The 15,458-nt window shown below is 55.7% G+C and overlaps 1 protein-coding gene across 1 annotated transcript; it reads right to left on the reverse strand.

The window, feature by feature from the left end:
• Positions 1-44: 44 nt before the first annotated feature.
• Positions 45-14,977, reverse strand: MDN1 (AAA ATPase midasin; the record flags this gene model as incomplete). Its single annotated transcript, XM_071066302.1, has 2 exons — positions 45-9,437; positions 9,494-14,977. 2 exons carry the CDS (start codon positions 14,975-14,977, stop codon positions 45-47), a joined length of 14,877 nt encoding a protein of 4,958 aa, XP_070922403.1.
• Between the last annotated feature and the right edge of the window lie 481 nt (positions 14,978-15,458).

Consider the following 15,458-nt stretch of genomic DNA (forward strand, 5'->3'; position numbering starts at 1 on the left):
ATCAGAACAGAGCAATACAAAGTCAAGACTATATCAAACGCCACTTAAGAGTTGACCTCGGCGAACCAAGTCCTCAACAGCGCCGCCAGCGCCCCCGGCAGATCCTCCAAATGATGCACAATCAAATAGTACGGAAACGGGAACGAGTCCAGGTACCGGTGAATCACGGGTACGCCGTCCGGCCCAAACCTCGCCTCCTTCAGCTCCAGGACACTATGGCCCTTCTTGCTCTCCCTGGCATCATCCATGACAATAAACACCACCATGACCCTCTGCTCCATCGCCTCCCGCAGCAGCGGCCGTAACCGCGCATGATCCCTGCTCTGCACGAGCCCGTCCGACAGGATCAGCGCAAGCTGCCATAGGTCCTCGCTCCCCGGCGCCGAGGCCTGCAGGACCCTGGCCTCGCGGAAATGGTCGATCGTCGTCCGCAAGAGCCGGACCATGTCCGTGCCGCCCTGGGCAAAGGTAAATTTCTGCAGCACCCTCGCCCCTGCGTCGTGCGAGGCAAAAGGCGGGTCTGTCAGTGCGTGCGCGACAAAGACGTCCGTCCCAAACCCCAGCACGCCGATTTGCCCGGCTTCGAGAACCGTCAGGGCACGCGCGACCATGACGAGGGACTCGAGGGCGAGGCGGCCTGACGAGGAGCGATTGTCGTCCGACATGGAGGAGCTATCGTCTACGCAGAGGAGGATCTGGTAGGCGCGCTTGGACGGTATGGCGCGGCGCATCCAGATCTTGTCACGCTTGTAGCTGGACGCGATGTATGGAATGATCTTCTTGATATTGAGGCGCTTGCCGGTGCGGAACGAGCCCGAGAGTTTGGTGGACTGGGTGGGCGTGAGAATAAGCCGAAGCTGAGAGGAGAGGGATTGGGAGAGGGACTGTGTTTTGGTCTGAAAACTAGTCCACATATCGAGGGCCTCTGAGTAACTGCGGAGGGGCCTGGCCTTGTCGTCTTGCTCGGTGATGTGCGTAGCTGAAAGCTGGGTGGAGGTCTCCTGGATTTGCTCGTCCTCGAGCTCATTTTGGGAAGCCTCGGTCCGTTGCGTTCCCTCGTTCTCATCAGTCTCGTAAGCTCCCTTTCGAGTGGCAACGCCGGATCGGCCGTCCTCGCGGTCGTTCTTGGGAGCATCCTGTGGCTCAGTCGGCTCAACATCCTGCATGTCCACATCTGCTTCGTCTTCCCCTTCTTGCTCATCCTCAGGCAGAACCTGGTCACGGCCCTCGTCCATCTCTGCATCAATCGCCATCGCATCATCCATCGGCCGAGCTTCCTCGTTGGTGGCGGTTCCCAAGGCTTGAGTATCAGCCTCGGCAGTCTCGTCCTGAAGGTGCTGGAATTCAGCTCTAGCCATGTCATCGGCCGACTTTTCCGGCTTTTCTTGGTTCTCCGATGCACCCTGGATATCCCGCTGGCTCCTGTACCACCGCTCCAACGCATCCCCGAGCTTCTTGAACGGCTGAGCATCCTTCGAATCCATATCCTCGGCTTCATCAGACGGTCCCTGGTCCTGGTCTAGACTTGAAAGTGCACCTTTGTTGCCGGGCGCCTTGTCCTCCTCGGTCGATTGCTTGCCCAGCGCGCCTTGATCTCTCTGGCCAGCTTTATTCTCAGCCTCGTCGTTCTGCATGTCGGCATCGTCTTGGGCTTGGCCTCCTCCACTCTGAACATCGCTGGGCGCAGCATTGTCTTGATCCGCACCAGCCCCGTCGTCAGGAAGAGGTGGCTTCTTCTCGTCCTTTTCGTCCTGACCCTCCTCTTGTTCCTCTTCCTCATGCATGTCCACATCCATCTCCTCCTCTCTGTCCCCAGCCACATCAATTTCATCTTCCTGCTCCGCTTCCTCTTCCGGAATGTTATCCTCTTTCTGATGTTCTTCCTCGCGTCTCTCGTCATCACCGCCGCCAGATAAATCCTCCGGCACATCGGGTTGTTTCTCCTCAGGCTTCTCCTCAGGCTTCTCCACATCGGACAGTCCATCCAAATCGTCATCGTCCCCGCTCTCCTCCTCCCCGTCATTAATTTCAATATCCATATCCTCCGGCAACGCCAGAGTCTCGTTCTCCTGCACATTCTGATCCTGTCGATTCAACTCCTCCTGCGGCATACCTTCCTCCTCTTGTCCAGGTTCCGCCTCGGCGTCCTCATCTCCTTGCTCCCTAGACTCCTCCGGCGGCGCATTCCCCTCGTCGTGCTCATCCCCCACCTTCTCCTCCTCTTGCTTCCCCTCAGCAGCCGCACTCTGATCCTGATCTTTCTTGCCCTTCTCATTCTCCCCCTGCTGATCTTTGTCCGCGTCATCTTCGCCACTCCCGTCCCACATCTTCTCATCCACGGCCGTCGGATCAAGATCGTCCACATCCCCCGCCTGCTCCTCCATCTCGTCCTCCTCTTCCTCCCCGTCCTTATCTTTATCGCCTTGGTTCTCCTCGTCTTGTTCATCCTCCCCAGCCACGCTTCCCAACTCCCCTTCTAGCTCGTCCTCGCCCATGTCGACCGCATCCTCGTGGTCCTCAATCTCGCCTTGAGTCTTGTTATTCGGGTCCTGCGCCAGCTCGGACAGGTCCTCGTCTGCCTTGATGTCCTTACTAATATCCTCCGCCCCTTCGCCCTCGCCTAGCCCGGTGCCGCTCTCGACGTTGCCTGACTCGCCGGATTTCTCGTCGCTCTTCTCCTGCGGGGTGCAGAAGCCTTGGGACGAGATTTGGACGAAGGAAGACGAAAGGCAGTAGCCTAGGCGGCAGGTGGTTCGGTGTAACTCAGAGAACTGAATGAGGTTCTGAGCGCAGGCCGAGGAATACTGCGTGAGGACTGGGTGAATAACGCGGAGGACGGCACTAGCGGCGGGTTGGCTGGAAGTGAGGGACTTGAGGTGGTGAATGAGTGCCTCAACCTCCTCGGTGATCTTGGTCATACGGAGGGCGTCAATGGATTTTTGCAGGTTGTCGCTGTATAGGATGAACCAGCCGGCGTCTTCTATTGTCGGGGGCAGGGATTGGGCAGCCTTCTGGAAGTTTTGCAGTGCAACGAGAACCCTGGTCGAGAGGGTCAACGCTGCCGCGGCAAAACTATTGATATCGCCATTGGATGTGCCGTTGATGACCTCCACGATCTGGGTGCTAGTCCATAGCTGAATTTGCCGCACCACGAAGGCCAGGTCAGCTCTCTCCCGCGCAATCTCCTCGAGACCGACCTGGAGGAGATCCAGCTCTCTCTCCACGTCGGCTTGGTACTTGTCCACGCTAGAGCAGCTGAACCCGGCGGGGAGACGAGGCAAGCTATCATGGGTAGCATCGAGCTTCGCAATGGTCTCCATGAATCCCTCAAGCCTGAGCCGAACCCCCCCATTCTCGACACCACCAAGCTTGCCATGGATATCCACAAGGTGGGCCCCAAACTTTAGCACCTGTGCAAGCCAGCGAACCACCCGAGTATGATTCGTCAAGCGTTCTTGAGGCATGAAGGAGGCATCCGCACCCATCGACAACTCCCCGACAAAACCGAGGACCTTATCTAGCTCTTTCTTTGCCATAGCAACCCGAGATAGGAACTGTCGCTGCCGGAACATGACATGCAATACCCCCTCCAGATACCCAATACTCCGATGCACCACCTCGCGATTCAAGTCATCCGAATGTTCCAGAGCAGCGTGGCGGAACAGCGGCGCGAGATCGAGTGTCTTGTGGTAGAAGTACTCGATCACGTCCAATTCGGAACCATTCCCGATGGGAGGCACAACGCCTGAGCTAACAAGAACCACCTGAGTTGAGCTCTGCCGTTGGAGGAGGTTGGTGCCTAGATTGCGGCTGAAGCCCATGGCGCGGAGAGTCTTGAGGGTATCGCTGTAGAGGGTGACCTTGCGGGTCTTGAGGTGGCGGACGAGCTCCTTGTTTTCGTCTGTCAGCGTGGCGGGGGTTTCTTTCCTCAGTGATGAGATAGACGAGACGAGATCCGAAATGTAACTGTCCAGTGTCTCTGCAGCGTTTACCGTAGTAGCAGGGACGGATCCATGCTTGGACATGGCTTTGAGAACGGCGGGGAGGTTGGACATCCTACCCCAGTGGGGGTGGTTTTCGATTCCTGGGAGCATATGTTGGCAGAGCAATATTGCCTCTCTGTTGGCCTCGGCCTCGTGGCGCGCTAACGTGTTTCCGGAAGCCGTAACGCTTGAGTGCTCCTCTTCAGGAAGTCCCTGATCCGTGATCGCTTTGACAGGCTGCTCTAGCACAGCGCGGAACTTGCGGACAAGCTTGAAGAGCTTCTGGTGTGATTTGCGCGCACTCTCCCTGAGCGCATCAATGTTCTTGTCCCGCCACTTCGACATCAACAGAACATCCTTCATGATCCTGTCCAGCGGCGCCCTACCGGCCCGGATAGTGTCGCCGACCTTGCGTTCGTATCGGCTATAGAAGGCAATGAAGTTCTGAACAGCGTCACGGATCAGGCCCAGGGCGGGCTCGTCCAGCATAAGCAAGTCTAGCTGATTCTTAAGCTGCCTGAGAAGATCCAGGCGGGCAGTAAATTGACCCATACTTGCACCGGTAAAGTAAGACTCTAGAATCCCCAGGAGCTTGACAGCATGGTCCCTGGGATCCAGGCCCTGCTGTAGAATGGAGCACGGCTCGAGAATCACAGCCCCGTAGGCGATGAACCACCACGACTTTGCATCGTCATAGTTCTTCTTGACCTCGGCGTCAAGCAATCTTGACCAACTCGACAACTCGAGACCGCGCCAGTCGCAGATAGTATCCCTTAGTTTTTCGTACAGTGCTGTAGCTTTATGTGCCTTGCTGGCCCAGCCGCCCTCGTGCCACTCATACACGTGGGCGTGCAAACGTTCGATAGCGGTGATGAGCTTTGCCAGAGGGTCATCAATCGCCATCTCCAGCACCTTATCGCACGCGAGGACCACGTCAGCCAGTGTCTGGTGATGGCCAATCTCATCAATCCCCTGCAGCTCTAGGAAGCGCTTCTTGATGGCGTTGACGAGGCCGAGCACCTTGCGAACCTCGGCAAGGTTGGCGTCTGTGTAGAAGTTGTAGTTGGAGGAGTCAACATTTGAGCTGAAGGCCTTCACCTGCTCTTCAAAGACCAAAATCGCAGCAGGAAGAAGCTTGCTGTCTAACTCGGGCTCGGCACCAACATTGCCACGCTTCTCGCGCGCAACCTTACGAGAAACCTGGGTGCACAATGCCTTGATGCTTTGCTGCGCTTCTGGAGTTGATAGGAAGATCTTCTCGTGCGCTTCCGCCAATAGGACAGACAGCTCACGGCCGCCATGACGAGATTTCTTTTGCTTGGGCACGCCGTCTTCGTCATCCTGTGAATAGTCGGGGAAAAGCTGGTCAAATTCTTCCTGGTCATACTCTTCCTGATCTTCCAGGCTTCCCTTGAACCTGAACAAGCTGGTCTTGCTCTCTTCGAGCTTGCGGTCGGCCTCTAGCTTCTTGCTCCATTCCTCGTGAAAAGCCGCAAGGGACTCATGAAGCGAACGGCGCAGGAAGACGGGGAGTTTGTCAAGGCCTTCCACTGCCGTAACAACCTGGACGAACGAGAGAAACTCAAGCGAACGAAGTGGCAGAGATGCCGTCTCAGCCTTCCACACAGTGCCGTCAAGGAAGGGAGTAACTCCCATCAGAGCCTGCGAGTCACCCTCCTCGTCGGGGGTACCTGAGCCGACGCCTCGGCTAAGAGAGAGACCCATCCTTAAACAACGGAGGAAGCTGACCAGGGGTAAAGTCAAGTCTTGGTAGGCCCCAAACCTCGCTGTCAAGCGAGTGATCAGGAGCGCCACATTCTGCTCAACAAGCGCCAATTCTTCCGCCGCTTGGCCAGACGATGACGGCGACGGGATTACTGAGCGCAAGTGCGTCCCCGAGACGTCGCTCCGAATCAGCGCATTCAAGACATTGTTGAACTCTCCTTGCAGGCTGCGGAGCTCAGCACCGCCAGGTCGGTAGATTGGCTGGACTGACGGCGGCTCGCCCAAACCTACGGCCTCCTCCACTAGAAGCTGCGAACGTAGACCGGCCGACTGGCCCGTGAAAGCAAGCTCGAACGCGTCAAGAGCAGCTATCTGTTTCTGCAGGCTGTGATACAACTCCTGGTGCTCCTCCGCTTCGATTTGTGCCCGATGGTGGGGGTCGAAGATCTTGTCAGGGACGAAGAGCTGAACACAGCCCAGAGCGAACCGGACCCATGCAATGGAAGTATATGTAGATCGAGGCTGGGATCCCCTGGCTGCAGCCGCCAACGCTAACAAAGCCTTGGAGAAGTACGTCCCAAAGATGGAGTTGAGATGCGTAGGTAAAGAACCCCGAGGAGCCTCGACAACGTCGCCCTGTTGAAGCCATGCTGAAAGGTCGGCCCCATCAATTGGGAAGAGTTCCTTACGGCTTAGAAGACTCTGGTAGACCGTCGTCACTTGTCCCCTACAAGTCTCATCGTGAGTAGATATCACCTCCTCCATCAGCTTCAAAAGCAGTTGCTCGGCCTTCTTAAGCGGATCCGTCGCGAACGCCTCGGAAGCGCTGGTAAGGGCCCTCCCCATGATGGGCATTTCCACCTCTAGAGAGCTCAACTCATGCAGATTCGCTGATGACGCTGCATCATATTTGAGCAGCAGCGACTTAGACAGGGTACCGTCCCAAGGGTGAATTTCGCTATTGTCCTGAGCGAGGATGTAGTCCACTGCTTGCAGAGCGGTCCGTCTTAGGCACTGCAACCGCATCAAGCTGACGGTGGGCATGCTGGAAAGAACAGCCACGTCTGAGGAGCCTGGTTGCATGACTGCATCCTGGAAGACTTGGTGCAGGACGAGTGCTTGCCTCAGGCCCTCGAAGCTGGATGTGAAAAATGGTTGGTGGGCGGTAGAGTGTTCTCCCACCCTCGACTCAAGGGTGGTTATCTCCGACTGTAAGTCCTTCACTAGATCGGCAGCATCCCCCTTGCCTGTTCTGATCACAGCATATACTCGTGCCATGGCATCTTGAATAGTTCTCAGAGTTGAGATGTTGGCATCGACTCGCCAACGTAGCGAATCGAAGCGATCCGCAAGACGCTCCATCTCCGTGACTTGTTCTAGCGTCTGCAAATCCGGAATTGGGTCCGGACGCAGGCGATGCCAAAGGGTTTCCATGCTGAGTCCGCTCGAGAGTTTGAATCCGACCACAAAGTCGCGCTCCAGGTCTGCGGATATTGTAGAAAGTAGCTTTCGATCATCAATCTCTTGTAGAGTAGCCATGCTCGACTGCAAGAGACTTGACCCCTGAGTCAAGTGCGCCTGGAATCGAGCCTCGTCAAATGATGCCGCAACCAACGACTGAAAAGTCCGCTTCCAGAACAGCATCAGCCTCCTCAGCACCGCACGGCGCTGTTTCCAGGAACCAGGCTCATCTGCTTTCTCGCATACAGACCCCTTGAGTGTTCGAAGCGTTGACGAAAGGAATCTCTTAGCATTAGCAGTCGAGTCTCTGGACAACGAGGCGATTTTATCTGAGACAGACGACCTTTGGAGTCGGTTCATCGAGGATGGTTTGCTGATATTAACTTGTCGGAGTTGATATTCCATCGCCTTATCCCAGCTCTGAATGTCGAGGTAGAGCTCGTAACAAGTGGCAAGCCAGTATGCCAGCCCTCCACGGCCTTGCTCTAGGAGAGGAATCGTTGGTGAGTTAATCAGTGGATGCAGAGGCATCAGCATCCTGTCCGGAGAGGGAGTGTATAAACTGGCAATTGCTTGTCTCAGAGCGCTGGCGTCTTCCGACTGAATGTAGGACAGCAGTTGGTCCAATTGTCGAACGGCCGCAGATGATTGTATCAGCGCTGGTGAGGAGCCACTCAATCCTTCGCGAATTGCCCGGAGGTACGCATCAATACGACTACTATCACCGAGAGATAGAATGTCGAAAGCCAGGGGCACGAGCTGCCCACCATCAGACGACCCATCCAGCATTCTCGCTGCAGCGTGGAATCGCCGCAGATTCCCATCAACGGGCGCGATTCGCTGCACAGCGGGTATGTCCATAGGCAACCCATCGAGATAAATCTCAATTGAACGATTCCTCATAGCCCGCGAAAGTTCACCGTACCGCGGATCGACCGTTAGGAAGATTCTAAAATCTGGATGGGGCTTGATGATTCTCGGCTCACCCCCTGGCCCACTGTGCTCGTTGATGCTGAGGATACCGTTCGGGCGCTCAAGGAGCGAGTTGAGTCTATCCAACACGGATGCACTGCAGAGGTTTGCATTGTCCAGGACGAGCCAGGCGCCGGCCTCAACGGCGCGGACGATTACACCGTCGAGCCACTCGAAGCGGGGATTTTCCAGCGTCAATGGCTTGCGCAAGGCTTTTGAAGTCTCCGAAAGTAGCGTGGCGATGCCATCAGTGATGAGTGTATCCGCTTGTAGAGTCTCAATCAACGGCAGGATGCTCTCGTATTGGTGTACATCTCCCGTCATGGACTGGAGAGCAGCCATCAAGTCCACCGCAGCATTGGGCACAAGGTCCGGAAGCGTGCGCAGAATCCGGTCCTGAAGAGCGCACCGAAGCTTCGACAAGCAAGCTTGGACTTCCCGATGAGGATCCGCCTGCTCAAACCCTCCAATGAGATCCATAGCGTCCACATCTGCGTTGAGAGGGAAAATGACGAGAGACTTCCCAGCCAGCGCAGCGACATGAGCCAAGAGAACTGATTTGCCGCTGCCTGACGGGCCAACCAGGATACACGGAAGGTCCTGCTCAATCGCAATCATGATCGACTCGATCTCTTTGAGTCTAGGCACCACATCGATGCAGGGGAAAGCGGTCTGTTGTGAGAGTGGGTTTCTCTTCAGTGTAGCAAGCCCGACCTGCGCAAAATAGGGGTTGATGTCATGGTAGAGGCCATGGTCCTGAGGGGTCCGCTCGAAGATCTCCGCGAAGAGCCTGTTAACTTCTTGCCGGTCTCGGCCCGTCCGGAAGCGCTGTCGAATGATCACATCCAGATAGTCATCTGGTTGTCGGCCGGCCAGTAGAGCATTGCTCGAAGTCAACAGGTCGCCCCACCGGAGGGTATCTCTGAGGTTGAACTCCCAGGGAGAGCCTAGCGCGCCAAACGACCTCCTGCTGACGACCTCGTCGTCGAGTTTAGACATGAACTCGATGAGCTGGTGTTGGGTCCTGCCTCCGATCGTATCGAATTTTTTGGCAGTGATATGTAGCAGATCCTGCTTCGTGAAGACATCCGAGTAAACAACAACGAAGCGGTTGACGAAGGAGCTGGGAAGGCCCTTCCTGCCACCGCCCTGGTGGTGGGGGTTTTGGGCAGCGAAGAGCTTGAAGTTAGGATGTCGCTTGAAGACCTGATCCAGCTCTGCAATGTAAACTTCTCCACGGTGGTCGAGGCATGCATTGAGACCTTCCAGGACCGTCTGAGAAGCCAGGTTCATTTCCTTTTGAGACACAGTTAGCAAACCTTCACTAAAACCCAATGGCCGAATATACTCACATCCAGCAACACCCACTCGCCCTTCTGCATTGCCTCCAAGAATGGTGCATTCTGCCAAACGAAATTTCCTGCCTCAGCCCCTTCAACCGGCACATCTGTGCCAAACAAATCCATCAAGTCTGTCTGGTCCGACAAATTGATTCTCGTCAACGGCCGCCCACAAGCTCTTGCCAGCGCAGTGACCAGCGTCGTCTTGCCTACGCCAGGGTTACCCTCCAGCAAGATTGGCTTCGTCCCCCGCAGTGCCCTAATCACGCGCATAGCATTCATTTTTGTTGTCGGGACGCTAAACTCGTCTCCTGCATCGATGTTCCCCCCGGCCATCAACCTGTCCACGCTGAAATCCCCGATCGAGATCAAATTTTCATCAATCCTGACGTGCGGTACCTGAAAGTATAGCGGCGCAAGATCGACGCCGCACAACCCGCTGAGCTGCTCAAGACACATGTGCCGTTGGGAGGCCATTTCTCTCGGGTCGACGGCCACCAGCGCAGATGGATTAGCGCCGATGGTATCAATGAAAACCATTGCCGCTCCATGTAGGAGACAGAGCTCGGCAGAAGGGAATTGGCACGCATTCATAAACTCGACCCACGCAAGGATGTCTCGAACTGAGAAAGCGGTGGCGGAGGAAGGACGAAAAGTCTTGCCAAACCAGGAAGAGAACTCGACGATGATCCGCGAGATAGGTTTAGCCTGCTTCTTGCCGCGCTGCTTGAACCTGCTGTCAAGCTTGGAGAGGACAATGTCATGGACATCGTCAACCTCTGTAAATGCCGGCACCCAAACTTCGGTAAAGCGGTTCCGCAGCGCTGGAGAGAGCTCCTTCTTGCCAAAGTCACCACCAGGATTCATGGTGGCGAAGAATTGGAAACCTCCAGTGGCCTGGACAAAGGAGTCGGTGATACCCTTTTCGGCGAGAAGGAGGCTGCGTTGTGGTTCGAGTACTGAGTTAAGACGCTCCAGGACCGAGTCGTCTGCAAGGGAGATTTCGTCGAGCAAGAAATAGCTGCCTTCTTTCATTGCATGGACCAGGCTACCATCACTCCATTCAAAGAGCGCTTTGCTTCTTGTCGTTCCAGCGTGAATTCTCATTCTGAGGGGCTCCGGTAGCTTAGCAAGGTCTTCGGGGACAAGAGAGCGGAACCACTCCTGCAGTGCCTCCAGCGAATCTTTGCCCTTTCCCAGGATACCTGCGGCCTCCGAGAGATCTCGAAGCAGCAATTCCAAGATGGCTCCACGGTTCCTCACCGGCCTCTGTGAACCGATCAGATCTCCAGTCTCGGTATTTTGGTGAGCATTGACGATATGCAATTCCTTCTTTTCGAACTCGGCCAGCAACTGACAAACGGTCGTCTTACCGCAGCCCGTCTCGCCCACAAGCAAAACTGGCTCGTTGTTTTTAATGGCGCGCTTCACCAACACATACAGACGCCGCATTGCCCTCGTCCAGATGACCCCTTGGCTGTTCCTTGCTCGAACGTTACTCAGCTCAGGGGCAATCTCTAGGTTATAGAGACGCTCCGGATCAATCGTCACCTTGAAGATTTCTTCAATGACCTTCTTGACCTCGTCTCGCTCCTCAGGTTTTCGTACACGTTCAGCGAGCAACATGAAGCCGTGCTCTGCAATCTCTTGACGCGTGTCTGACTCTCTCAACGCCCAACGGAAGAGGTCTCTGAGCGTAGCGAAGCTGTTCTTTTGCTCGAAAACGCGGCTCTCTTGACGAAGGCGGGTGAGCTGCTTGTAGACGGCAACAATACGACGACAGTCTGATGGCGCGGTGTTGCGGCTTCGCTTCTGCAAGATGGTCTCTAACTCGCTCTCCGGGATGTCATCGAAATGAAGCTCAAGGAATCTGTTACGGAACGCCCGTGACAAGACCTTTCTGCCTCCATATAAGCCCGGGGGATTTTGGGTGGCGAACAAGCAGAAGTTCTCTGCCGGCCGAACGATCTCTTGTGTCTCAGAGATCAGAAGTTCCCGGTTATCATCGAGGAGACGGTTGAGAGCTTCGAGTACGTCGGTGGGTGCCAAGTTTAGCTCGTCTAACACAATCCACGATCCTTCCCTCATTGCCTGGACGAGCACGCCTTCTTGGAACTTGAGTTTTCCCTCCGAGTCTGACACGTATGTACCAATGTACTCTTGGAGGTCTGTATGCTCGTGGTTGTTGATCCGCACGAACTTGTTCCCGGTGTAGTTGGCTAGATATTCAATCATGCTCGTTTTTCCGGCTGAAGTCGGACCCTGAATCAATATTGGGTATCTGCGAGTCGATGTCGCGCGGACCAGGTTCAAGAGATTCCGCTCGACATAAGGCGTGATGATATAGTCTTCCCTCTCAACGGGCGTCTCGTTTCCTTGCAATAGCCAGTACTGGTGGTCTTTATTCCTGTTCTTGAATGAGACATAATTCTTCCCGTCGTTGGGTCGCTTCGGGGGCTGGGTGAGGATATTTGACCGCTTCAGCAAATGTTGGCGGATCAGGGGCATGACCGTCTGCTCTGACTCTTCGCTAAGCAATGTTGTGAAGCACATGCAGAAGCCTTCATAGAGAGCACGCTCAAGGCCGTAGAAAGGTGCAACGTCATTGGCGTATGTTAAGACCCTGGTCAAGGTGCGAAGACTGAAATGAGGCACCTCGTTGGCCTGATCCACCAAGGTCTTGAGCTCTGCTCGCTTCTTGATCTCGAGATAGAGATCCGCAACATCATCTGCCAGCCGATCAATGCTGCTGTTGTTTCCTTTCAAATATGTCTTGATGATGGTGAGCAGATCTTTCTTGTCCCTGTCGGGGCTCCCGACATAGATCTCAGTGAATCGGGATCTCAAACCGAGCGGAAGATCACGTTTGCCAACATCCGTGGCAGGGTTCATGGCGCCGAATACCCGGAAATTCGGGTGCGCCTGGATCCTCTCAATCTCCCCCGTCTCCGAAAGCAGAAGAGATGGTGTGGTCTGGAAAAGCCCGGCGATGCTCTCCAAGGTGTCGGGAGAAGCGAGGTTGATCTCATCGAGCAAGACCCAGTCGCCGTTCCTCGCGGCCTTGACAATCTTGCCCTCGACGAAGGCAAATGCGAACCCGGCTGGGCCGCTGGCGATCTGTCGGTCGAACTGGTCGAGGCTCTGAGAAAACAACTCCCACCGTGGCTTGAGATCCTGTAGACGTTGCAGCTTCGTTGACTCAGTCTTCCGGCGCTTCGCAGGCTGGTCCTCCGAGCTCCCCGTACGAGCCTGGCTGCTCTCTAGCTTGGCTAGAATTGCCTCAAACATCTTGGGCGCCTTCCGCCACTCTTTGGAGACCTCTTTCCACCGGCCCTTGGCGAACCGCTTGGAAATGCGTTCCAAGTATTCCTTGTTCTTCTCGACAGAAACCCCCGTTTTCTCGAGGAGATCCTCAAACTCGTCTTTCAAGGGCATTGCCAGGGTCTGTGAGCTGATTGGCTTGAATCCGCCCAGGAGATCGCCTGCCTCGCTCTGCTGCGACAGGTTGACCGCAACTATTTGGTGGCCCAGCGACTCTGCCAACTGCTGAACCACGGTCGTCTTGCCGATACCGGTCTCACCGACTAGCAGCAAGGGCTCCCGGTGCTTGATAGCGACTGCAATCTGTTCAAGCAGCCTCTTGGCATGCACTGTCGTAGCGAATGGCCTCTTTGATTTGGTCACTCTGCTCGTCCGTCTCGGTTTGATAAAAGACGCGCGCCCAACGATCAACCTCGACTCGCTGTCCTCCAACTCCGGGATGTAGCTAGTCAAGTAGTGCTGTGCCCTCTCAGGAGAAAGATGCATCTCCTTGGCAATCGCCGCGATCAAGATGTTGCGCGACGATGGTTCATGCATGCTGCCGACAAAGCAGTCGACGGCCTCGAGGAACATTCGATCTCTCGTAGTGTCTGTGATAGGTTCATCGCCTGTCTTGCACCCAGCCGCGCGCAGGATGTCCTCTAGTCTGGCGCACCATTTCAGGAGGTCTCTCGTGCCAATGGGCCGGTCAAGGGCGGTTCGGCCGAGAGACAGGCGAGTCGAGCCGCTAGTGGAGGCGATGAGCCGATCGAACACGGCCAGCACTCCAGAGGTGTACTTGTGAAGCAGGGGATACCTGCCGTTGATAACGTCTCTCAGGTCATCCCGGGGCAGAGCCTTGACGTGTAGAAGGTGCCAGAGGCGCAGCCCGATCAGATTCGGCAGATTCTCCCTATCGTTCATGCCGAGCAATGTCCTGACGGTAGCAAAGATGCGGAAGCCGCTAGATGCCCGAATCCTCTCCCCACGGCCGGGTATTAGCAGTTCTCCACGTTCGATGAGCGGCAGCAGGGTGCTCATGACCTCGGTTGGCGCGCGATCGAGATCCTCAATCAAGACCCATCTTCCTTCCCTCACTGCCGTGGTCAAGACACCGGGGCGCCACTGGAAGGATCCAGGTTTGGAGTCTGTCGTGTACAAGCCAAGCAACATTTTGGCATCGGTTTGTTCGTTTAGGTGCAGTGTCACAAGCTGCTTCTGCTTGCCCAGCTCCCTCGCGATCTCATGAACCAGGGACGTCTTACCAGCCCCGGATAACCCATGAAGCAAAATAGGGCCTGACTGCTGCAACAAGCTGCCGAGGTTCTCGAGATTTTCAACAGTGACTGGTGTGAGTGCTAAGGTGCTTAGCGTGTTCACGGGACCCAACGGCCGCGGGACGACTGTCTTGCCATACTTGACAACAAGAGGGGTTAGATTTTGCATTGGAATCCGCGGCTGAGGAGGCTCGGCAGGCCCAGCTGCTTGAATACTACTGCGAAGGCGCCGGACATCTTGACTCCTTGCGTCCTCATACAGACTCAGAAACACATAATCCGCCTTCCTCCCGTCCAAATCTGCAACGAGGCCGGCATCCCTCTGGACGTGCTTGCCGAGAAGAGCCTCAAGTTTCTGGTCAGAAGCGTCATGGAGCTGGCAAAAGATCCTGACGGCGAGATATCTGACTGCAGGCTCTTGGTGTGCGAACAGGGCTTGGAGCTCGGAGGGTCTTGAAAGTGGCGAAAATGTTCTCTTGTCAAAATTGTTGAGCCTCCACAGGGCCAGGAGGACGACGGGAAGGTCTGCACCGTGAAAAGATTTCAAGTCGAGAGACTCGAGCGGCCTCGCACCAGGGCCTCCGGATATGCCTGCCCCCCTTCCTTCAAGATGAGAGATGAGGAAGACGGACAGTGACTGGGCGAAGGGCAGAATCCTGGCAAACGACGCAAGGACTTTCACATCGAGTTTTGGATAAGACAGAACCCATCGTGCGCAGATATCGGCGAATACAGACCCGAAATGCGCAAATATCCTGTCGGTGGCAGGGGCATGGAGGGCTGCATTGGCGATTGCCTCTAAAAGCTGGGTCGACTGATGGTCCCGGATCACGAGTAGCAGCTCAGGCGGCAAATGTTGCAATGTTGCCGCATCACTGAGCAGAGATTCCCTCTGCCGGCTCACGTCGATCGTGGCCATCTTCGGGCGTCGGAGATGGCGTGTTTATCGAAGTGAGTTCATGTAAATGTGAACCTGCTACTGATTCCCAATTCCTATCTCAACTTTTTTTTTTTTTTTTTTTTTTTTTTTTCCCTCCATCCAGCCGTGCATAGTGGGGCAGCGCCTGCGGGGACAGGCTGCAGAAGGGAGACCGGGGCGAGAGCCCGCTAGAGCTTGGGGAACGGGCCCCTGTGACTTGTACTGTAGTGGAAGCCCGAGCAGCCCCAGCAGCCCAGCAGCCCCGGCCAAGGCCCGGCACGGCCTGTGCTCGGATTTATTTTGCTCCTGCCGTCCCTGCCCGGCAAAGTACCAAGTCACTTGCTCAGCGCCAGCCAATCAATGGCAGGCCGGTAGACTTTTCGAACGACGGCCAAAAAAATTCGGGGATTCACGACACCGCAGCACTCCATCGCGACGCCAATCCCGACGCCCTAACAGGCCGACACCCGTCGTTTCCAGC

This window comes from Madurella fahalii (assembly GCF_045866475.1).
Source record: "Madurella fahalii IFM 68171 DNA, scaffold_6, whole genome shotgun sequence".
Lineage (NCBI taxonomy): Eukaryota > Fungi > Ascomycota > Sordariomycetes > Sordariales > Madurella > Madurella fahalii.